Below are 22614 nucleotides of genomic sequence, written 5' to 3' on the forward strand. Positions count from 1 at the left end.
GCTGCGCTCACCGCGTTTATTTACGTGCGCTGGGACAGCAATAAGGAAAAGCAAAGAGCTCCAACGGCAGCGGCTCCTCCTGCCAAAGGTTCCATTTCTGCATCCACAGGAGAGGTTTGGAGCAGGAAGAGCTCGAGGAGATTCCCAACAGGAAGGCAGACACAAACGTCCCCGATCCCAAACACAGCTTCCCATTTCCGGGAACGAACGCGCGGGGTTTCGGGTTGCAGGATATTCGACGCTGTTCTCATCGCTGCCCAAAGTTCCTGTTTTGGTTTTTTTTTCGGAGCTGCTCTGCGTCTCCCTGGATCCTTGTCGCCCGTTCTGGCGGAGCCTGAGCTCGTTAAGGGAGGGGATTAATTAGCAGCGGAGCGCATCCCGAAGCGACAGACCCTTCCATAGGCAGGAGCGGAGCGCAGGGATTGAACACGGAGCTGAAAGGTGGGAAATCAGCCCACGGTTTTTGGATCTGCTGGCTTTGTGATGGGAGCTGACAGCAGCACTTCGCCTGCTGAGCCCACACAACCGGCGTCAGGTCCTTCCAGCGGCACCAAACCCCTTTTGTCACCGCAAATCCCAGCGGCGTCGCATCCTCCATCATCGCGGGGCCTCCTCCAGCCCAGGCAGGAAAGTCGTGGCCACGGAAAAGTCAAACCTCCTGCAATGACTCCAGACCGTGCAGAGTGCAGAGCTCCTCCTCCACACAGCAGAGATGACCGCCGTCCTTACAGCCGGCCCTGCAGAAATGCTCCCAAACAGCTCCGAACCGGGTGGAAATTAAAGCACCGAGGAGTTAACGAAGCAGCAACGCACGGAGCGGGTCTGCCGCCCTGCAAACACAGCCTCCCGTGTGATGCATGCATGGGATACGTGCTAACGAGGGCTCCGCTTCGTTAGCTAACGGCCGGTCCCCTCCCTTAAAGCCACTCTTATCATCAGATAACGCAGCAGCAACAGTTACTCAGCCTCACGGTAATTACAGTAATTAGCACAGCCGGGGTGCAAAACAAACCAGGAAAGCCCCGTTTGGGTGCTGAGTGCTGCGTTTGCAGCAGGACGGGGCAGGGGCCCATTGCTGTCGTCTCACGGGGTTGTTTTACATCACGACAGCCCAACAGGAGCACAGCTCCCTCCAGATCAGCGCCTCGGGGTGGGAAATGCCAGCAGAAGGAGGGCTGAGCACGGAGCTTCGGCCTTGGGGATCACAGCAATCATTCGAGGTAACGAAACCCCATTTCCAGAACCACAACAAACAGCCAAAGTCGTCGCATCCGCCCCCAAAGCTGAAAGGAGGCAGGCAGGGCTGGGTGGAACGGCTCCAGCTGAGCCGGCACGCGGCACAGGGCCGCGGCATCTCCCAGCATCGCCGTGCTGCACACAAAACCCCGCCAGCATCCCCCCCTCAGGCTGCCTTAAACCGATGGCAAAAGGTTTTATGGAGAGCTGAGGACAAATCCCGACAGTGGGACGGCATTAAGGAGCTCTCAGAGGGGAAAAAACCCAGCGGAAAAGGGATACCTGCAGGTTTCTGGAGTTGTTTTGAAGCTTATAAAAGGTAAAAATAAAGAACGGTGAAATATTCAGGGAGAACACAGAGGGCAGAAGGATGTGATGGGGGTAAAGGGGGGCCTGCAACAAAACGGGGTTGTGGGGAGCCAAGAGGAGCAGCCCCACTGCTATAGGGCACAAAGCAATGGACGGAGGTGGATCCTTCAGGGAGGAGAATTAAGGGGTATTTGATGGATCCGTGCTGAAGAATTGGGATGTCAGCTGCCGGGATGGAATCGTTTGGGGGATGTGAGCTGCGCTGAGGAAATGGGGGACGTTTGGGGTGAAGGGAATGCGGGGGATTAAAGGATGGGGGCTGAAGAAATGGGGGATGCGGGGGAATGTCTGCATGGAGGGGATTGGGGGATGTAGGGTGAGGAGTGGGGGGAAGGGGGTGGAAATCTGGAGCCGCCAGCTGGGGAGGGTTTGGTTTAGAATGGGTCTGGGGGGGGGATATGGGCTGAACTGGGGGGGATCAGGGGGAGGAACGAATATGAGAGGGGGGAATTATGGGGAGGGGATCGGGGGGGGGGTTTGGGGGGATGTCAGAGGGGGAACTGGGGGGATCTGGTGGGCATCTGCTGAAGAAATGGCATGTACTGGGGCTGTTAATGGGGCTGGCTGTTACTGGGGTTGTGACTGGAGCTGCTCCTTACTGGGGCCGTTCTTGGGGCTGTTACTGGGACTGTTAGTTCTTGGGGCTGTTTGTTACTGGGACTGGCTGTTCTTGGGGCCGTTAGTGGGGTTGTTAGTGGGGCTGTTAGTTATTAGCACTGTTCTTGGGGCTGACTGTTAACTGGGGTTGTTCTTGGGGCTGTTCGTTACTGGGGCTGTTAGGTCTTAGCACTGTTTTGGGGGCTGTTATTAGCGCTGTTATTGGGGTTTTTCCTGAGGCTGTTAGTTATTGAGGCTCGCTGTTATTGGGGTTGTTAGTTGTTAGGGCTGTTATTGGGGCTGTTTGTTATTGGGGTTGCTCTTGGGGCTGGCCGTTCTTGGGGCTGTCTGTGACTGGGGTCGTTCTTGGGGCTGTCTGTTACCGGGGCCGTTTGTTATTGGGGTTGTTACTGGGCCCGTTAGTTCCTGGGCTGTCCTTAGCGCTGTTATTGGAGCCGTTTCTCGGGGTTCCGTGCCGTTAAGCGCAGGGCGGGGATTCGTGCTGACGAACGCGGGGATTTGCGAGAAATCAACGGCAAGAACTCCGGGATTCCCCCCCCCCTCCCCGTTCGGGATCCCTTCGATCCCGGCCGAAACCTTCGGAGCAACGGATGGCGGCGCCGCCGGCCGGACCCGGTGCCGCTCGGTTCTCCTCGCTCCGCCGCCTCCAGGCCCCGCCCCGCCGCCCCGATCCACCCCCGCTTCTTCCGCACGGCGCGGCCTCACGGCGGAGAACCCAACGGAGAACCGAAGGCACCGGGATCGCCCCGAACGCCTCCCCCCGGCCGCGGATCCCCCGAAGAACGGCCGGGTCCGGCGGGAGCCACTCACCGGCACCGCGGAGGCGGACGGAGGGAGAGGGACGCGAGGCGACGGCGGCTGTGAAGGCCTCGCCCGCCGCCGCTTCCTCCCGAGGGCCGCGGACAAAATGGCGGCGGCCGGAAGTGCCCCGCGCTCCGCCCCGCCCCGCGCCCCGCACTCTGCGCACCGCCCCGCGCCGACGGCGCAGCCCCGAGGGCCGCCGTACGCCAACGGCGTAGCGATAGGCCGCGCCGCGCGCCCCCCGCGCCCGCTCACCCCGCTTCGGCGCTGCACAAACGGCGCGGAGGGGGGGGTTACGCAGTTAGCGGAGCGCTCAAGGGGAGGGGCGGGAGGAACGGGCGCGGCACCGGAGCTCCGTTCGGCGCTCGGAGCTCATTTCGGCGCTCGGGGAGCCGCGGGTCCCGCCCCGAAACCGCCTTCTCCCATAAACAGCGAAGTGCGCACTTTGCGTGGAGGCGTGAAGAATACGGCCTACGCAGGCGGCGCGTGACCCTCGCTACGCCGTTGGCGCAGCGCGTCCCGCGCCTCGCGCCCCTCGCTACGCCGTTGGCGCAACGCGCCCCGACCTCCGCCCGCACTTTGCGTAGCGCTCCCTGACGCAGCGGCCGCGTTACGCAATGCGGGCTACGCCAGCGGGGCGACGTAAGCGCGGATGTGAATAGCGTAACCCCCCCCCTTACGCCCAACCCCAGGCCGCCGCCGCCGCGCCCCTCGCGTTAGGCCCGAGCTCACCTCAGGCGGCGAAGGCGCCGCTCCTGGCCCGGCCGAGCCGCCCTCCCGCCGCCGGGACCCGGGAGGCGTCGCGGAGCGGTCGGGGAGGAGGAGGAGGGGGGCGGGGGGAGCGGCTCCGAGGGGCAGCGGTCCGGCAGCGGCGCCGCACTGACCTCACCGCGCTGCAGCGACGTCACGGCGCCGCCGCGCCACGCCCACACGGGGAGCAAGCCACGCCCACAAGGCAGGCGAGCCACGCCCACAGTCGATAAGTCACGCCCCTTCGCGTGACGTCACGGGGCGGGGGAAAAGTGGGGCGGGGCGAAGCGGGAAAGGGCGGGAAATGCGGTGCGGTGGAGGGAAAAGCGGGGTTCGGGAACGGGGGGAGGAAACGCAGTGCAAAGGGGGGGCAGGGTGCGATAAATGGGGGGGGGCAGTGCATGGGGAGAGCTGCAGCGCAATGCACGGCGGGGTGAATGGGGTGCAATGCACGGGGGAGAATGAGGTGCAGCGCATGGGATGGATGGGATGCAATGCACTGGGAGTGAATGGGGTGCAATGCACGGGGGGTGAATGCGATGCAGTGCATGGGGGGAACCGCAGTGCAATGCATGGGGGAAGTGGGTTGCAATGCATGGAGGGGAACGGAATTCTAGTGCATGGGGAGAAGGGGGTGTAGGGCATGGAGGGGAGGGGGAATCCCCCTCCAGAGGGCGGAGGAAGGGCAGCAGCAGCTCAGGTCCTGCGGGAATGGGGGATTTTCACCATACGGGGCGATTTTCAGAGGGAAAAACCGCCGCCAGCAGACGGTGCCACAGAGGAGCCGAGCTGAGGCGGGAAGTTGACAGGGCGCCGCCATTAGGCCGAGTTCTCGCGAGAGCTCCCGAGAAGACGCGCGCGGGAGCAGCACTGGCGGCCGCCATTTCCTGCAATGACAGGAGGCGCCGTTCTCGCGAGAGCTCCCCAAGTGCGCGGCGATCACTTTCTCGCGAGAGTTCACGAAGAGTGAGGGTGGGGCGGCACTCTCGCGAGATTTTTTTTTTTTTGGGACGGGGGGGGGGAGTTGAGGGGCGCGGGCGCCATTTTCTCCGCCGTCAGGAGGAGGCGCTGAGGAGCGGGCGGGACTGAAGGCGGCAAAGAAAAACCGAGGGGTGCGACGAAAGGAGGCCGACTGAGACAGGGGAGCGGAGGAAGGACGGGAGAGAACCGCAGCCTGGCGGCCATCGGGCTGCTTCAGCGCCTCCAGGCGGGAGGAGGCGCTGGGAGGGGAATAAAGCAGCGCCCTGTGGGGCAGCAGCCGCGGGTTCAAACAGGCAGCGTTAAAAGCGACTGTCAGCCTTGAGGAAGAGCCCCAGGCACAACGCAGGAAGCAAAAATAAAGCGCCCTTCCTGCTGGGAAGCCACAGCCCGAGGAGTTTTCCAGGTCTTGCTGCTGATGGAACCCCGAGGGGGGCAGGAGGTGGTTTTCATCCATCAGTGCAGGAATTGCTGTTGTGATGGGAGCTCTGCATCCCCCAGCACACAGACACGGATCTTCATGGATCTCTGTAGAACAGATCCCTGCACGGCGACCATCGCTTCCTGCTGCCCAATCTCTCCTCTTTACCGGTGTCCAGCAGGAGATCGCGGAGCTCTGCAGACAGGGCTGCACCCTGGACGTCATCTGAAGCTTCTCCCACCAGAATCGTGCGATTCTATGAGCATTGGAAGGGATCAGGGTGCTGTGCATCAGCTCTCCCACAAACCAGCCATCCTCATCCGTGTCTCCAAGGAGACAAATGCTTTCTTCAGCCCAGCCCAGCAGCCCGGCTCGTTGTCTTGAGTTCTCATTAGGGCCTGAAAAGGATTGTTGCTACAACAAGATAAGAACCTTGGAACTATTGGAGATTGCAGGTTGCTGATGACCATCTCTCGCATAGGGTGTAAAGGAAGGGCTCTCAGGCAACGTGAACACAGCAGACCTTTTGGGAAGTGTCCCTGCGGTGCTTCCACACTGACGGACACCTCAAGTCCACCCTGCAAGCTGCAGCTCCTGGCTCTTCAGCTCTGGCTTTTGAAAGGAAGAGATGCATGCTCACCTCAGTTTCTCTTAACCAGCTCTTATATCCTTGCTGCTGGATACCTGGAGGGCGTTCACCGTAATGGAACAAAAACAGAGTCCTTCCTCACAGGCGCCTGCAGACTTTGCGTACCAAAACTGTGTATAGAGTGGAGAGTGGGGGTTCTCAGGCAGCATGAACTCCACAAACCTTTTGGGAAGCATTGGGGGGACACCAGGAAGGCGGTACGGGACGGAGCTCTCGTGAAGAATCTTCCTGAGCAGAAAGAAATTAACGCCCGAGCTGCAGTGCAGTATGAATGCATGATCTGGGTGAGTGGAAACAATTTATAACTGTGATGAGGTCAGTGCTGTGGGCACATCTTCATCCATTATTTATTTTTTTTATTCAAGCTTTCATTTCAAGACCACGTGAACAGCATCAAGCTCGGAATTATGGCGGTTACAGCAGCTTGTGAAGAGCTGAAGGAGACTGAAGGGTTTGGGAAGCTTTTAGGTGTTCCTTGGAAACGATGCAACTGTTGGCAGCAGAAATGAGCAGCCCCGTGGTTTTAACAAGAACCTCGTGGTTCTTTGCAAGGTTACAGACATGAAATCAGCAGATCAGAAGAGAACCTCACTGCGTCTGCTGGCTGAAGTCTGCGAGGAGAATTCCAGAGGCATCTTAACCTTCACAGATGATCTGCAGCACGTTGAGGGCGCGGGTAAAGCTTCAGACAAAGCTCTGAAGAGCGATAAACGAGCAAACAAGGAGTGACAATTTCCCTGAAACAGAAGATGAGCGTGGTAAGTCTGTAGAGATGAGCGTCTCTGCTGAGGGTGCGTGTGAGCAGTGTGAGAAAAGGTCCAAAATGCACAACAGCACCATGAAATTGTATGGGAGTCACGTTTGGTGCCATAGGGTGCCCTGGGAGGCCCTGGGGGGAGCACTGGGGAGGCACCAGAGCTCTGGGAGGAGGATTGTGGGACGGTGCCAGCTGCTCTCTGCCTCTGAATAATCCTTGCGGGTTCTTCGCTGGGGAGTGCTGCTGCTTTCCTGCTGTTGGGCATCGCGTGGTTTCGATCCGTTCCCTATCACTGCTGGGAAAGCAACAGCAGCAAAAGCGTCAAACAACAGCAAAGAAAGCGCTGGGACTGAAAAGGTGGAAACAAAACCTGCGCCACTGCGCAGACGTAAATGAAACGGGACAGGGAAGAGATGTGGCTTAGCCACAATAAATAAATCACTGGGGACAGATCCAATAAATCGCAAGGGAAAATAAAGGAGAGCTTGGAGCAGCTGGGTGTCCCCGTGCCATCCCACCCCCTGTACCAGCTGAGGCTCTGCGCCTCGCTGTGCTGCATGGAAGGCTGCAACCGAGTGGAAGTTGCTGGATGTTGTGTTGAGGGACACGGTTTAGTGGGAGCTGTTGGGAATAGGTGAACGGTTGGACTGGATGAGCTTTGAGGTCTTTTCCAACCTTGGTGATTCTATGATTCTGTGAAGAGCAAACGCCCTCAGAGCTGAGATCCGTACGTTTAATACCGCGCGCTCCTCGAAACATCACAGCCACCGTTCACAAAACATGAGAACCACCACCTCGCATCGCTCCCGGCTTCGCAGCCCGGCACCGAACCGAAGGAACGACCTCGTCTGTGCTCCACAAAAACACGACGCCGTTCCTCAACGCGCCGCCGCTGCTCCGCGTGGGTTCCTCAAACCGCAGCGCCGCGTGGTTGACCGATCCCCAATAAATCGGCCGAGGGTTTGGTCCTACAGGATGGAATGCTTCTCAAAGGGCACCGTCAGCTCTTTGGCTGCTGCCTCATCCAGGAACCACAGCAGCTGCCCTGTGTGTGGCCGGACGCGGGCGGCAGGGAGGAGGTTTTCCTCATTGCCTTCTAAAATGCGCTGTTGGATGAAACAGAGGAGTTGTCACAAAAGAGAAGCGCAAAGCTCCATCCCAGCCCCATCCCAAAACACCTCCATTGCACCACAGAGGAGTTACTAAGAAAGAGAACCACAAAGCTTCGTCCCAACCCCATCCCAAAACGATTCCATTTCACCACAGAGGAGTTACAACGAAAGAGAACCGCAAAGCTCCATCCCAGCCCCATCCCAAAACAGCTCCATTTCACCACAGTTACAACAAAAGAGAACCGCAAAGCACCGTCCCAACCCCATCCCAAAACACCTCCATTGCACCACAGAGGAGTTACTAAGAAAGGAGTTACTACGAAAGGAGTTATTCCATCCCAAAACGACTCCATTTCATCACAGAGGAGTTACAAAGAAACATAACCACAAAGCTCCATCCCAACCCCATCCCAAAACACCTCCATTTCACCACAGAGGAGTTACAATGAAAGAGAACCACAAAGCTCCATTCCAACCCCATCCCAAAACAGCTCCATTTCACCACAGTTACAACGAAAGAGAACCACAAAGCTCCATCCCAACCCCATCCCAGAACAGCTCCATTTCACCACAGAGGAGTTACAAGGAAACAGAACCGCAAAGCTCCGTCCCAACCCCATCCCAAAACAGCTCCATTTCACCATAGAGTTACAACAAAAGAGAACCACAAAGCTGCATCCCAACCCCATCCCAAAACGATTCCATTTCACCACAGAGGAGTTACAAAGAAACAGAACCCCAAAGCTCCGTCCCAACCCCATCCCAAAACACCTCTGTGCCACCACAGCGCAATCAGATCCTTGCAGGGGGCAGCAAAGCTTTTCCCCACAGAGTCCCCAACCTTTAGGACGGCGGCTTTGCCCTCCCCCGTGGCCACAAACACCACGGCGCGTGCGGCGTTCAGCACTGGGAGGGTCAACGTCACGCGCTCCGGCGGCGGCTTTGGGGAATCGGTGATAGCAGCCACGATTTTCTCTTTCTCCTATCAAAATTAATTTAAACCGATGGATTAAAAACTAAATTGGAACAAAGTAAAGGGAGAAGGCGGAGCTGCTTAACCCCAATTTCCTCCCCCCCACTCCAACTCACCTGCAGTAGGGGGTGGTTGGGGAACAGGGAGCAGGTGTGGCCATCCGGCCCCAGGCCCAGGAGCAGCAGGTCAAAGACGGGCACAGCATCGCCGTGGAAGGCCTGGGGGGAACAAGGGGGGGAGGTTGTGGGGGGAGCTCCCCAAATCCTGAGGGAAGGAATCCCTCAAATCCTGGGGGGAGGAGAGGGGTTCACCAAATCCTGAGGGAAAGGGGGGGGGTGGGAGCTTCCCAGGTCCTGGGGGGGGAGGGAAATGGGGAGAGGAGAGTCTTCCAAATCCTGGGGGAGGGGGAGAGTCCCCCAGATAAATTCTGGAGGATGGAAGGGTCCCCCAAATCCTGGGGGGAGGAGAGGGGTTCACCAAATCCTGAGGGAAAGGGAGGGGGTGGGAGCTTCCCAGGTCCTGGGGGGGGGGAGGGAAATGGGGAGAGGAAAGTCTTCCAAATCCTGGAAGGGGGAAGATGGGGGAGTCCCCCAAATAAATCCTGGAGGGTGGAAGGGTCTCCCAAATCCTGGGGAGGGATGGAGGTGTCCCCCAAAATAAATCCTGGGGGGTAGAAGGGAGGGAAAAAGTCCCCCAAATCCTGGGGGAAACAGGGGGGTTGTGGTGGGGGGGTGTCCCCCAGATCTTGGAGGAAGGAGGAGAGGAGATTCTCCCAAATCCTGGGGAAGGATGTCCTTGTGTTGGGGACCCGCAGCTCCTGGCAGAGGGAAAGGTATGGGGGGAGGGGGGAGGGGGATTCCAGCTCCTCATATAGGGGAGGAAAAAGATGGGGGGAGCCGCTCCTCATATAGGGGAGGGGGGATCCCAGCTCCTCACACGGGGAAGGAAGGGGGGGGGGTCCTGCCTCCTCGTGAAGCCCCCCGTTTCCTCTTCCGCCCTCGCCTCCCTTCCCCCTCCTCACCTCCCCTCGCCCCCCCTCCCCCACCCCACCTCCCCTCGCCTCCGCTCCCCCCCCCTCTCCTCGCCCCCTCCCCCCTCCCCTCCCCTCGCCCCCCTCCCCTCCCCGGTACCTCTCGCAGCCTCTCGGCATAATCCGCCGCCGCGGCGTTCGGAGAGAGCCCGTGAGCGACAGCGAGGACCGTCGGGGCTGGTGCCGGGAGCCGCGGCAGCAGCTGAGCCCGGTACGCCCCGAAGGTGCTCTCCGGGTGCTCGGGGGGCACCAGGCGCTCGTCGCAGAAGGCCAAGAGCCACGGGCCCGACCCGTTGGCGGCTCCGGTGGAGGCGGCTGAGGGCAGCTCCCGGGCCAGGAGCCCCACCAGGCTGCCTCCGGACAGACCCAGAGAGAAGCGGCCGCCGCTCCCGGCCGCCCGCTGCACGACGAGCTGCGCCAGGGCCGAGCCCAGCTCCTGCGGGGACGGGAACACCGAGATGCGGCCCGGCATGGCGGCGGCCGGAAGTGGGGAGCGGAGGCCGGATGTGACGTCACAGCGGGAGGCGGAAGTGGGGGGGGAGCGCGCCGAAGGCGGCTTCGGAAAGAAATGCGGAAGTGCTGCGCGTTGCCTAGCAACCTGCGGCCTAGTCGAGGGCTGAGGCCTGGGCCTTGCGTGAGGGCTTCAGCCCCGCGCCCGCAGCCTCAGCCCGGCTCACCTTCGGCGAGAAGCAGTGGACGGAAACGCTGCGTGCAGCCATCCTTCTGTGTTAACTCTCGCCTGGCTCCCGTGCCCCCCCAAGCAATGAAAACACATCACAGCTCGCTCAGCAGCACTCATTAACATTTCCTCACTCACAGCACGGCTGCCCTCCATCCACCTCCCTGCACCCCAAAGCCTGCTCCGAGCTCAGAGGCCTCAACCCCTCATGTCCGTAACTCCCAGCCCCGAGGGCTCGGCACGTGTGAGATTTCCAGGCGTCGTTAAGGTAAAAACCGTGACCTAACGCAATTAAAGACTGCTCTGTTAAAAGCCTAACTCATTAAGTACAGCCCGCAGCCGGAGCACAAACAAACCCGCCGTAAAAGTCACCACAGAACCTCTGCCACGACAGCAGAGCAGCGGGGAGCAGTCACAAAAAGCCCTCTATCAGCGCGGCAGCGGGTTAATGGGTCAGTGCTGGCTGGTTAATGTGCTTTAGGTGAGGGCGACACCCCGAGGGGGGTTTCCCTGCTGGTGCTTTCACTGTCGGAGGGTCTCACGTTGCGTATCAGCTTCGCACAAGCCTCATCTTTCCAGTGAATCATCATTTTCCTCGCCGCCTTCTTCAAGGTTTGATCCAGGCTCGATTATAAGGCGACTTTCCCGGCGCAAATCCTGGCGTAAAGGCATTCGTCCAACGGAACGTATTTGCCCAGCTTTACATCCAGGAAATACAGCCGGTCCGATGTCTGGTGGGGGTCAAAGCCTTCCCTCTGCAGCCGGGTCTTCTGGATCTTAAAAGTGCCTTCAGAGAAGGGAGAAAGGAGAAAATGTTTTGAAGGAGACGCTTCGTATCCGAAACGCCGTGAGAGAAAAACGTCGCGTTTCGTTTCCAGTCAGATTTTTGCTTAAGAATTTGCAAATATTCTGTTTGCCACCGTGTTCCCATGGGAAGCTCGTGCAGTTTTTACTTCTCCGAAGACACGGAGTGGCTCTCGGGGTTCCCAGGAGATGGAAAAAACTCTGCGGATTCCCAGAAAACTGGAAGGGCTCCGTGGATTCCCAGAAAATGGGAAGAGCTCTCTGCAACCCCAGGACATTTAAAGCACCAAAGCAAGCAGCCAAAGCATCTCCTGTTGCCGTGGCTGCTGGTTGCGCTACAAGCAAAATTAAAGGCATGCGGACACGGTGTGAGCAGAACAGGACCACGCAACGGCCCACGAAAGGCAGCAGATGGTGCAGCACAGAGTGAGAGGGGCTCAGAACCTCCTCCCCTCTTTTCTCAGCAGCGCTCTGTGCACGCAGAGCTCCTCTGCAGCCACACGGATACCATTTCAGAGAGCTTTCTTCCCGCTGCGCTTCAGTTTTGAAGCCTGTAACGAGCTTGTTTGCTGGCTTAAGACTGAGCTCCGGCTTTTATTCATGGCATTTGTTGACTACAAGAGAGGATTTCATTACGCAACCTCTGGCAGAAGATGGATGGCAGCCAACCAAGCGGCTCCAGTTACAGCGCATTGCCTGAGGGCTGCTTTCTCAGCTCGCTGCCAAATAAAAGTTCCCCCTTCGAGCTAAAAGTTGGCCGAGGGCAGCAGATGGGGATTGCACCTACCTGTGGTGTCAACCTGGGGTGAAAGACGGAGGAAAATGGGCCGGGCGTAGGAAGGCAGAACTTTCTGGAGCTCCTGGTAAAGAATGTTGGGGTTCACTTTCGTTTTAGGATCTGCGATTGCTGCCATTCCAGCTTTTCCTTCCACCCCTGAAATAAAAGAGGTGGAGACACAAAAAGGTAGCATGAGTTAAGCATGAAGTATTGAAGAGATTCAAGTGTAGATATGGGCTGGAGAGTTTGGCAGAGAGGAACCTGATGAGGCTCAACACGAGCGAGTGTAGAGTTCTACACCTGGGGAGGAAAAACAGCGTGCATCAGTCCGGGTTGGGGCTGAGCAGTGGAAAGGAGCTCTGCAGAGAAGGACCTGGGGGTCCTGGTGGCCAATGGTTGACCCCAAGCCAGCAGTGCGCCCTGAAGGCTAAGGAGGCCAATGGTGGCCAACAGGTTGACCAGTGGTTGACCAACAGTTGACCAGTGGTTGACCAACAGGTTGACCAGTGGTTGACCAACAGTTGACCAGTGGTTGAGTGGCAGCTGATCACGAGCCAGCAGGGCACCCTGGTGGCCAAGAAGGCCAACAGAACCCTGGGATGCTTTGCCCAAAGCGTGGCCAGCTGGGTGCTCTGCACTGGGGAGGCCCCGTCTGGAGCACTGGGCCCAGTGCTGGGCTCCCCAGGTCAGGGCTGAAGGGGATCTGAGCCCAGCGGACGCTGCAGAGATGCTGGAGGCCTGGAGGATTTCCCTTATGCCCACATCTCAGGTAATTCCTACCGCTCAGAACGAATGCAACAGCATCAAACTCCTTTCTGGCCTCTATTCCATCCTCTCCTTTTCAGGTGCCTGGTTTCAGTAGAGGTGACCAAGTTCTACCCGTCCCGCAGCGTGACGCACATTTGGTGAGTTTTCTTATTTCTGTTCTCCCTAAAGCTTGAGAATTCTGACTTGAGACGTTACCTGGCACTTCCACTCCGTACACCGCGACGTCTGTCTGGTTGAGGATGTGACTCAACATCCCTTCCACTTCTGTGGTGGAGACGTTTTCTCCTCGCCATCGGAAAGTGTCTCCGCTGCGATCCCTGAAGTACATGTAGCCGAGCTCATCCATCACCAACACATCTCCTGGAGGGAGAGAAGACACCGAATCACCTTGGGTCTCAGCTCAGCTGTGCTTCAGCTGTTGTTCCCCCCCCAGATGCTGCGCTGTCTTCTTCCCATGGAACTGCAGAACCAGCTGAGTGACTTTCCACCACCGTTACGGGAGAGAATGAAGCTGCAGCTGCAGAAAAAGGGCAGAGGAAAACTTCCCCTTCCTCAAAACGTAAACATTGCTGCCAGGGCAGCTCAGCCAGCTGGCAACTTGCAAGCACTAACACAAACTGCTCCTCTCAGAAGAAGACATCGGGGTTAGGTGTCACCGAACCAACCTGGTCTGGTGGGTGGCAACGAGTCCACAGCAGGGCTTGGAACCGGATGGGCTTCAAGGTCTCTTCCAACCCAACCCATGTGACTCCATGGATCTCTGACCTTTCAGGTCCCTTCCAACCCAACCCATGGGATTCCATGGATCTCTGACCTTTCAGGTCCCTTCCAACCCAACCCATGTGACTCCATGGATCTCTGACCTTTCAGGTCCCTTCCAAACCAACCCATGTGACTCCATGGATCTTTGATCTTTAAGGTCCCTTCCAACCCAATCCTTCCATGATTCTATAATCTTTCAGGTCCCTTCCAACCCAACCCATGTGACTCCATGGATCTCTGATCTTTAAGATCCCTTCCAACCCAACCCATGTGCTTCTATGGTTCTGTGATCTTTCAGGTCCCTTCCAACCCAATCCTTCCATGATTCTATAATCTTTCAGATCCCTTCCAACCCAACCCATGTGCTTCTATGGTTCTGTGATCTTTCAGGTCCCTTTCAACCCAACCCATGGGATTCCATGGATCTTTGATCTTTAAGATCCCTTCCAACCCAATCCTTCCATGATTCTATAATCTTTCAGGTCCCTTCCAACCCAACCCATGTGCTTCTATGGTTCTGTGATCTTTAAGATCCCTTCCAACCCAACCCATGTGCTTCTATGGTTCTGTGATCTTTAAGATCCCTTCCAACCCAACCCATGTGACTCCATGGATCTCTGATCTTGCAGGTCCCTTCCAACCCAATCCTTCCATGATTCTATAATCTTTCAGGTCCCTTTCAGCCCAACCCATGGGATTCCACGGATCTCTGACCTTTCAGGTCCCTTCCAACCCAATCTTTCCACAGTTCCACGATCAGTGCTGAGGATCTGCATTACCAGTGAGCCCAGTACCTGACAGGTAGGCCTGGTCCCCCTTCTGGAGCACGTTGTAAGCAATCTTCTTGTGGGTGGCACTCTCATTGACGTAGCCGTCGAAGCGACGCAGGGGATCCTGTTGATTTATCTGACCTACGAGTAATCCTGGCTCTCCTGCAGGAAAGAGGGCCGAACGGCACAAGACAACACCGAGTTACGATGTTTTCCATCACATCATTGCTTGCCCCAAAGATCTTCATTAAAGCAACTGATCAGAGATCTAGAAGGGAAAACCCGCATGCGACACCGCAAACCCCTTAAACCCATCAGAGCTCTTCAAGTATTTGTTCTTAGAACGAAGAACTGCAGGAAATGGCTTCAAGTCAAGGCTCACCTGGGCGGCACGGGACGCACAGCCCCCTGGAATCACGGATCAGCTCCATCGTGTCCTCATTCACCTTCACCAAACGAATGGGATAAACGTTGGGCAAGATCCGACTGTTGAAGCCGCAGGCACCGACCTTCCAAAAGACAGGAAAAAAAGCCAGCCTATAAGGCTGAAGAAAATGCCTTGGGTTTTGTATGCTGGGAATTCTCTGCTCTTTATTCCCTCTCCGTTTCAGAGGGAAATTTGCCCTGAGTTTTTCCTTTTTGTGTGTGTGCACGCTGCTCTTATTTACCAATTCAGTTCTTTACCATCTCTAGAATGCAATGTGCAGAGAACCGGGGCAGCAAGCAGAGCTTTTCCCCTTCCGCTCGTTCCTCTCCACCTTTCCTCTTCCCTCACCTTCCCATCCAGGTTGGCAATGCTGCAGTTGCACTCCGTGGCTCCGTAGAACTCTCCGATCTGCTTGATGCGGAAGCGCTTGGTGAAGTCCTCCCAGATGGTGGGCCTCAAGCCGTTGCCCACCGCCAGCCGCACGCAGTGCTGCGTCTCCGACTCTCGGACTGGCTGGTTCAGGAGGTACCTGCAGATTTCCCCGATATACTGAATAATCTGAAGCAGCAAACACAAAGACATCGCTCAGGATTGGGTTCTGGGCCGCGCTCCAGGAAGGTTGGGGGAACAAGCGGTCGGCTGTAAGCAAAGAGCTTGATGTCACAAGGTGAATGCTGGCTGGGGATCCGATTACCACCTATAAATACTCCTACTGGGAGGAGGGTCAGATCAACACCGGGAAGGAGAAAGAGCTGCTTAAATTAGTAGGTGATGTTGGCACCGACACAAGCGAGCATCCAGCGACGACGAGCTGCCAAGAGAACTCAAGTCCTCAAAGACCTTTCCCCCCAAATTGCAACAGATGTTTGTGTAGGAGATTCAGTCTTGATGGCTTTATGGAGCGAGCAGGTGAGGGTGGGTGAAGGACATCCCCGAGTCTCCATCCCACATCCCTACCATGGCGCTGGCGATTCCATCGCGCCGCAGCACATCTTACAGAGAAACGATGAAGGTTTGGATGCTGGCTGTTGTTTTTTTCCTGAGGCTGAAATTACCAAAGCTCTGGATTTAAAACCTGTTGTGTTTGTACTCCATTCCAACATATCCTGAAAACACCGAATTTCCACCACTGCCTTCACTGGGGACGGAAACTCTCCCTTTACCGGAGCCTTATTATTTTCTATGAGGCACCAAGAACATTGGGATGGGGAATATTTCTACAAAACCCACTGAAAGGTTCAGGAAAGGGAATAAAACAGATTGTTTGGAGATACGTGAGGATTTCACTTGTCCAAACTATAACTCAGGGGGCAGCGCTTGGGATCCCCCTTCAAAATCCCACCTGCTGAGGTCACACTTGTAATTCCGCTCGTTATGTCAACCGCTATCAAACCGTACTGATTCCTCCCATGGCTCTGGGACAAGGGGACCAGGTGGAGATGGGCAGCGAAGCAGCGAGCCAGCAGAGCCCTCACCGTGCATCTGTACTTGGCACAGTCGTCCCAGAAGCGACTGGCGGAGAACTTCTTCCTGATGACCACGGTGAGGCCGTGGATGAGGCACTGGCCGACCCCCATGATGTTACCTGGAAAAGAAAGAGCCCGAGGTTGGCTTGGGGTCGCCCGTGGGGACACGTGGAGGATCCCAACGTGGATTTGGGGCAGGGGATGCTCGCCTGCGGAGTGGTAGAGCGGAAGGCAGTTGTAGAGGATGTCCTTTGGGTGCATCCTGTAGGCGTAGTACCCAAAGGCAGCGATGCGGTAATACCTGCAAGGACACGGCCCAGGATGAGGACGTGGGGGTGAACCGAGCTTCAGCTTCGAAAAAGCATCGGGAGAAAGAAATTGCCTCCTCGGATCCCTCACCTGCTGTGCACCACGATGGCAGCTTTGGGCATTCCCGTGGTGCCTGAAGTGTAGATGTAAAAGAGCCGATCTGGAAGAGCAGAAAACAGGCATCAGGCCAAGCGACCTCTGGGAAAACCCTTGGTAAAAAGGTGTTTTTAGGCGTTTTGTTCCTATCAGGGCACTTGAGGACGGGCTTTGGCTCAAATCCTGACACGGGCGTTGAAGCGTATCCTAGGAGAAGGTCTGGATGTTGTCCATAGAGGTAAATAAATAAATGCATACAAAGAGCTTGCAGAGCTCTGAGGATGAGACCCACACACCTCTGCACCGACGGTCCAGGGATTTGAGGAGCTCTCCAGCTCTGACCCTGATTCTGAAGCAATCTACAGGAAAAGCTGAGGGTAGGGCAGGATACCCCAAGGCCCTGCAGTGAAAACTCTGAAGGAGTTTCTGCAGCACTGGGAATCTCACCCCTGATTGATCTCAGATGGGCACGGAAACCTCAGCTGTGGAGAATATTCATCCAGAATGCCTTCAAACCTGGATCTTCTATTTTTTTTTTCCCTCGCAAATCTCACCTACTGAGAAACTTAATCCAGAATATCCTGGAACCACAATCTTACAATTTGTTCTTTTTTTCCCCATATATATATATTTTTTTTTTCTATCTGTGACCCCAAACAGGGTCGATTTAACCCCTCCTTTGCTGTCTCCTAGCCCAGCTCTGAGTGCTGTGGTTTAGTGGGCATGGTGTGATAGGCCGACGGTTGGACTCAATGATCTTTGAGGTCTCTTCCAACTTTGATGATTCTACGGCCCTGGGATTCTTATGGACACCCCACTAAGAAATGAGGACTGCTGATAAACAACCATCCAAGCCTTTGGCTGGAATCTGAGTTGGTGGTGACTTCGATGCAGTGCTCAGAAGAGGATCCAGGTGTCTGGTCTCTGCAGGAACAACTTCTGGCTTGTAGTCACCGGAGCAGAACTTGGCCATGTTCTTTCCCAGCATCCCGTTCACTTCGGTTATTGCTGCAACACAAAGCCAGAAACGCTTTGCAAGAAACGGAACACGGCAGGAACAGTGGCCGAAATAATCTGTGTGATGTCCTGTTGTGCCCCGAAACGTCGCTGCAGTGAGAGGACCCGAAGATCGAGGTCCAGATGCCAACCATTCTACTGTTCCATGGCTCTGTGCTCTTCAAGTTCCCTTCCAACCCAGATATTCTATAATGCTATGATCTTCAAGGACCCCTCGACCTCATTCCATGGCTCTATGATCTTCAAGAACCCTTTCACCCCAACCATTCCATGGTTCTTTGATCTTCAAGGACCCCTCCAACCCATTCCATGGCTCTATGATCTTCAAGAACCCTTTCACCCCAACCATTCCATGGTTCTTTGATCTTCAAGGACCCCTCCAACCCATTCCATGGCTCTATGATCTTCAAGAACCCTTTCACCCCAACCATTCCATGGTTCTTTGATCTTTAAGGACCCCTCCAACCCATTCCATGGCTCTATGATCTTCAAGGACCCTTTCACCCCAACCATTCCATGCTTCTATGATCTTTGAGGACCCTTTCACCCCAACCATTCCATGGTTCTTTGATCTTTGAGGACCCCTCCAACCCATTCCATGGCTCTATGATCTTCAAGAACCCTTTCACCCCAACCATTCCATGGTTCTTTGATCTTTAAGGACCCCTCCAACCCATTCCATGGCTCTATGATCTTCAAGGACCCTTTCACCCCAACCATTCCATGGTTCTTTGATCTTTAAGGACCCCTCCAACCCATTCCATGGCTCTATGATCTTCAAGGACCCTTCCAACCCTAATATTCTATAATGCTATGATCTTCAAGGACCCCTCCAACCCATTCCATGGCTCTATGATCTTCAAGGACCCTTTCACCCCAACCATTCCATGGTTCTTTGATCTTTAAGGACCCCTCCAACCCATTCCATGGCTCTATGATCTTCAAGAACCCTTTCACCCCAACCATTCCATGGTTCTTTGATCTTCAAGGACCCCTCCAACCCATTCCATGGCTCTATGATCTTCAAGGACCCTTCCAACCCTAATATTCTATAATGCTATGATCTTTGAGGACCCCTCCAACCCATTCCATGGCTCTGTGATCTTCAAGGACCCTTCCACCCAACCATTCCATGGTTCTATGATCTTTGAGGACCCCTCCAACCCATTCCATGGCTCTATCATCTTCAAGGACCCTTCCAACCCAACCACTCCATGGTTCTACAATATGGAGGTCCCTTCCATCCCCACCCCCTCCACGACTCTACGATCACCCAGGCGCCCCACCTGAGCACAGCTCCCCTCCAAAAATCACCGCTTTGGCTCCCGACGTCGTTATGCAGTAAACCAGCGAATCCAAACGCAGGTTGAAATTAATGAGGGCCGCTTCGATGCCGACTTTCGCCATCCCCAACCAGAGGCCGACGAACTCGGGGCGGCTCTCCATGAAGATGGCAATGACGTCCCCGAGGCGGAAGCCTTGCTGGTAGAAGAAATTGGCCACGGCGTTGGAATACTGGTCCAGCCACCGGAAGGTCCACTTCTCACCCGTGGCCTCGTAAATCAGGGCCACTTTGTCGGGGTGCCGGCGGACGACGTCCTGGAACATCTTGGGAATGGTGGTGTTGTTTTTTTGGTGCCGTCGTAACTTGTACTTGACTCGTAACAGCACCGAGAGGCCGCTGAAGCAAAGAAAGAGAAGAAATAAGAAATCCAGCAGGATTTGCAGCATTCTGCAGAAGGAGTTGCAACGTTCTCCGGAAGGAAACACGATGTTGGTGCTGACATCAGTGATTCGCTCTGCTGGGACACCCTTGGCGTTATCTGGAAGGCCACCAAGTTTCGTGGATGGCTCTTGGTCTACTTTACAATCTTTGGTTTATATTGAAATTAATTCATTTGTTATTGTTTTTTTTTTAATTTTAATATTGATGCTTCTGAGTCAAACACAGCACCGATTTCCATATGGGAACATGGACACGGTGTGTGTGTACCCCACATGGGAGTCCCATTGGAATCCAACCCCTTGGACACCTCAACCACGCTGACACCGAACTTCGGATCGCTGCCGCTCTACGGAAAACGATGGCTTTTAGGTAACAAAAACTCACAAAAACACCAATGATTCTGGCACCTTCCATGCCTCAAACCAGGGGTGATCCATAAAACTGAACGTTGGTGTCAAATCAAAGCGGTGATGCCAAGCCACAGGTTGTTTTTTTTTTAAGGATATGAGTGGGGAAAAAAAGCTTTGCAATGATTGCTTTCACCTGGAAGGGAAATGTGATCTTACATGGGCAGCACCTCTCTTGCCACGATGATTTTCAGCATTTTTGTGCTATTTATCCAGTTTTACGCCTTGGGATCTGTCATTATTTAAGTGGCAGAGCCAGCATCACCACTCATAAAGCAAAGCAAGGAAGGAAACAAAGCCAACAGTTCCCCTTTCGGCCCTGGGATGGTCGGAGGGGATGAAGAAAACACAGATTTCAATGACCTTTCAATTTCAATTCCTTTCAATGAAGGAATGATGGATAATATATCAGAACAGCAGCACAGATTCTGCTCCCTTCTGGAGATGGGACCGAATGGAGGCAGCGCGGCGCGTTTCTCTTCCGCCGACACCAAAGAGGGAATTCCTGCGCCACGAGACTTCGGAAGAACCCCCAGAAAACCCCAAACGTCGTTTAATGTCAGCCCTGAAAGAAACCCCCGCAGCTCTGAGTGTCAATGAGCACAGAGGGGAGGGGGAAGGGATCCCTCAAACGGAGCTGTTGGCCGCGGTCGGGCTGCGCGGTGACCTTCCGCAGAGCGGTGCCAAGCGCGGAACAGAGGAGCCTTTTGTCTCGTGAGCCACACTTTTCCAGATACTTAAAGGGTTTTATTCCGCCCGGTTTATTTTCTGCCATTCTTCCCAGCTCGCCGAGCAATCGGGAGGAAACAGCTCTTCAAGGCTCAGTGACAGCCGCGGCAAAGCCAGGCAGCGCTGGCCAGGGCAACGGCCTTAAATCCTTACAAATTCAAAGCACATCCCCCCCCAAAAATGGGCTAAAAACTGCGGAAATCAGTGAGACACCCTCGACAGCTCCCAGGAGTAACGGTGGCCTTTCCTCATGCTGCTCCCATCCCTGAATTTCACTCCTTGTAGGCAGAGAGGAGAGCAAGAAACATCCTCGCATCACTGAGGCTCAGCAGCTGAACTGGACCGGCAGCAGTGCTGGCACTGGGGTGGAACTGGAAGCGTGGGGACGGCAGCGGGGTGGGTGTGGGATGGGCATCCTGCAGGGCAGCACGTTCTGCGGGCCAAGCACTGGGAATTAGGCAGCAGTTACTGGGCACTGGGTGTAGGGAACGAGGCACTGGGTGCCACGCGCTGGGCACTGGGCACCGGGTTGTGGATATGGGGCACTGGGCACAGGGAAAAGGGCACTGGGCACCAGGTTGTGGATATTGAGCACTGGGCACAGGGAAAAGGGAACTGGGCACCAGGTTGTGGATATGGGGCACTGGGCACAGGGAAAAGGGCACTGGGCACCAGGTTGTGGATATGGGGCACTGGGCACAGGGAAAAGGGCACTGGGCACCAGGTTGTGGATATGGGGCACTGGGCACTGGGCACTGGGCACTGGGCACCAGGTTGTGGATATTGGGCTCTGGGCACAGGGAAAAGGGCACTGGGCACCAGGTTGTGGATATTGGGCACTGGGCACAGGGAAAAGGGAACTGGGCACCAGGTTGTGGCTATTGGGCACTGGGCACCAAGTTTATGGGCACTGGGCACCAGGTTGGGCACAGGAAAAAGGGCACTGGGCACCAGGTTCTGGGCACTGGGAAAAGTGCACTGGGGACCAAGTTGTGGATATTGAGCACTGGGCACCAGGTTTATGGGCACTGGCACCAGATTCTGGGCACTGGGTGTTGGGTACTGGGCACTGGGTGCCAGACACTGGATACTGGGCACCTGATTCTGGGCACTGGGTACTGGGAAGAGGACCTGGGTACCAGACACTGGGTACTGGGCACCAGATTTTGGGCACTGGGCACATGGCACTGGGCACAGGGTACTGGGCACTGGGAACAGGGCATTAGGCACCAGGTTCTGGATACAGGGAACCAGATTCTGGGCACTGGGCACAGGGTACCAGGCACTGGATGTAGGGTATGGGGCACCAGGCATTGGGTATTGGGAACAGGGCACTGGGCACCAGGTTCTGGATACAGGGCACCAGATTCTGGGCACAGGACATTGGGTACTGGAAGAGAACACTGGGTACCAGGTTTTGGATACTGGGCACCTGATTCTGGGCACAGAGCATTGGGTATTGGGAACAGGGCACTGGGCACCAGGTTCTGGGTATTGGGCACCAGATTCTGGGCACTGGGCACAGGGTATCAGGCACTGAGTGTCGGTTACCGGGCACCAGGCACTGGGTACTGGATACCAGATACCGGGCACAAAGCTTTGGGTATTGGGAAAAGGGCGCTGGCTGTGGGTCCCGGGCTCGATGCACACCGTAGGGCACAGAACGCCGAGCCCCGCACCACTTACAAGAGATCCCGCAGCGCCGTTTTGCAGATCACCCTCAGCAGCCTCCAACCTCCGCTTCCCAGGCCGATGCCCAGCGCTGCCGCCAGGCTCCAAACCCACGGAACCCCGAAGAACCTCATCAGCCCCAACGATCCCAGCGCCGCGGTGCAAACCCCCACCGGCTGCATGCTGCGGATGGAAGGAGCGGTCACAAATCCACCGGGCCTTAAAAATCCACAACCCCGGCCCCGTTGTGACCCCTCCAATCCTCCCAACCTCCCAACCCCCCCCTCCCCCCCCCGAGCCCCGCATTCCGCTCCTCCGTACCTCCGCACCGCTCCGCCGCCCGCAGCGGATCCGACCGCGGAGCTCCGAGCGGCGCTGCGGGGAAGCGTGGGCTGCCAACCGGTAGGCGGGACAGTTCGGCGGCTCGCGATCTGATTGGTGGAGAGCTCTGAGGGAGGTCTCTGATTGGACGAGGAGAAAGGGCGGAGCTGTCCTTGGTAGGGAGCGGAGC

General features: G+C 56.2%; 3 protein-coding genes and 2 long non-coding RNA genes across 20 annotated transcripts in view; 2 read left to right on the forward strand and 3 right to left on the reverse strand.

The window, feature by feature from the left end:
* The window catches only part of BRD4 (bromodomain containing 4), a 63452-nt gene extending 59519 nt beyond the window's left edge, over nucleotides 1–3933 (reverse strand). For 2 of the 5 annotated variants that reach the window (XM_052669895.1, XM_052669887.1), the window contains exon 1: nucleotides 3757–3933. The gene's annotated coding sequence lies outside the window, so the exon portion shown is untranslated. Of the gene's footprint in view, nucleotides 1–24; nucleotides 625–3033; nucleotides 3172–3756 lie in introns of those variants that run through there. The other 3 variants (XM_052669894.1, XM_052669888.1, XM_052669889.1) reach the window with 2 other exon arrangements.
* Nucleotides 3934–5107: 1174 nt separating this feature from the next.
* Nucleotides 5108–6390, forward strand: LOC128074238 (uncharacterized). The gene is made up of 2 exons (XR_008203098.1): nucleotides 5108–6106; nucleotides 6188–6390. It is a non-coding gene; the product is annotated as an uncharacterized LOC128074238 (long non-coding RNA).
* Nucleotides 6391–7298: 908 nt separating this feature from the next.
* Nucleotides 7299–10214, reverse strand: PGLS (6-phosphogluconolactonase). Of its 5 annotated transcripts, none has more exons than XM_052669897.1 (4): nucleotides 9795–10214; nucleotides 8781–8882; nucleotides 8533–8673; nucleotides 7299–7685 (listed from the first exon to the last, which is right to left on the reverse strand). In XM_052669897.1, exons 1-4 carry the CDS (start codon nucleotides 10164–10166, stop codon nucleotides 7548–7550), a joined length of 753 nt encoding a protein of 250 aa, XP_052525857.1. In that variant the 5' UTR covers nucleotides 10167–10214; the 3' UTR covers nucleotides 7299–7547. The 5 variants fall into 5 exon arrangements, with proteins under 5 accessions (XP_052525857.1, XP_052525859.1, XP_052525861.1 ...); XM_052669899.1 differs by having other exon boundaries at nucleotides 7568–7901; nucleotides 8463–8673; nucleotides 9795–10184; XM_052669901.1 differs by lacking the exon at nucleotides 7299–7685 and adding an exon at nucleotides 7935–8110 and having other exon boundaries at nucleotides 8463–8673; nucleotides 9795–10184.
* A 263-nt stretch (nucleotides 10215–10477) lies between these two features.
* Nucleotides 10478–22539, reverse strand: SLC27A1 (solute carrier family 27 member 1). Its single transcript, XM_052669896.1, has 13 exons — nucleotides 22425–22539; nucleotides 22119–22286; nucleotides 18857–19251; nucleotides 17400–17561; nucleotides 16548–16617; nucleotides 16358–16449; nucleotides 16158–16267; nucleotides 15031–15240; nucleotides 14638–14764; nucleotides 14280–14417; nucleotides 12919–13083; nucleotides 11965–12111; nucleotides 10478–11160 (listed from the first exon to the last, which is right to left on the reverse strand). The coding sequence occupies exons 2-13, from the start codon at nucleotides 22283–22285 to the stop codon at nucleotides 11003–11005; spliced, it is 1941 nt and encodes a 646-aa protein (XP_052525856.1). The 5' UTR covers nucleotide 22286; nucleotides 22425–22539; the 3' UTR covers nucleotides 10478–11002.
* On the forward strand, nucleotides 20994–22223 carry LOC128074243 (uncharacterized). 8 transcript variants are annotated; one of them, XR_008203104.1, is made up of 2 exons: nucleotides 20994–21009; nucleotides 21847–22223. It is a non-coding gene; the product is annotated as an uncharacterized LOC128074243 (long non-coding RNA). The 8 variants fall into 8 exon arrangements; XR_008203105.1 differs by lacking the exon at nucleotides 20994–21009 and adding an exon at nucleotides 21092–21107; XR_008203106.1 differs by lacking the exon at nucleotides 20994–21009 and adding an exon at nucleotides 21141–21156.
* Nucleotides 22540–22614: the final 75 nt, after the last annotated feature.

The sequence above is a fragment of the Tympanuchus pallidicinctus genome, unplaced genomic scaffold (assembly GCF_026119805.1).
Source record: "Tympanuchus pallidicinctus isolate F22 unplaced genomic scaffold, pur_lepc_1.0 scaffold86, whole genome shotgun sequence".
Lineage (NCBI taxonomy): Eukaryota > Metazoa > Chordata > Aves > Galliformes > Phasianidae > Tympanuchus > Tympanuchus pallidicinctus.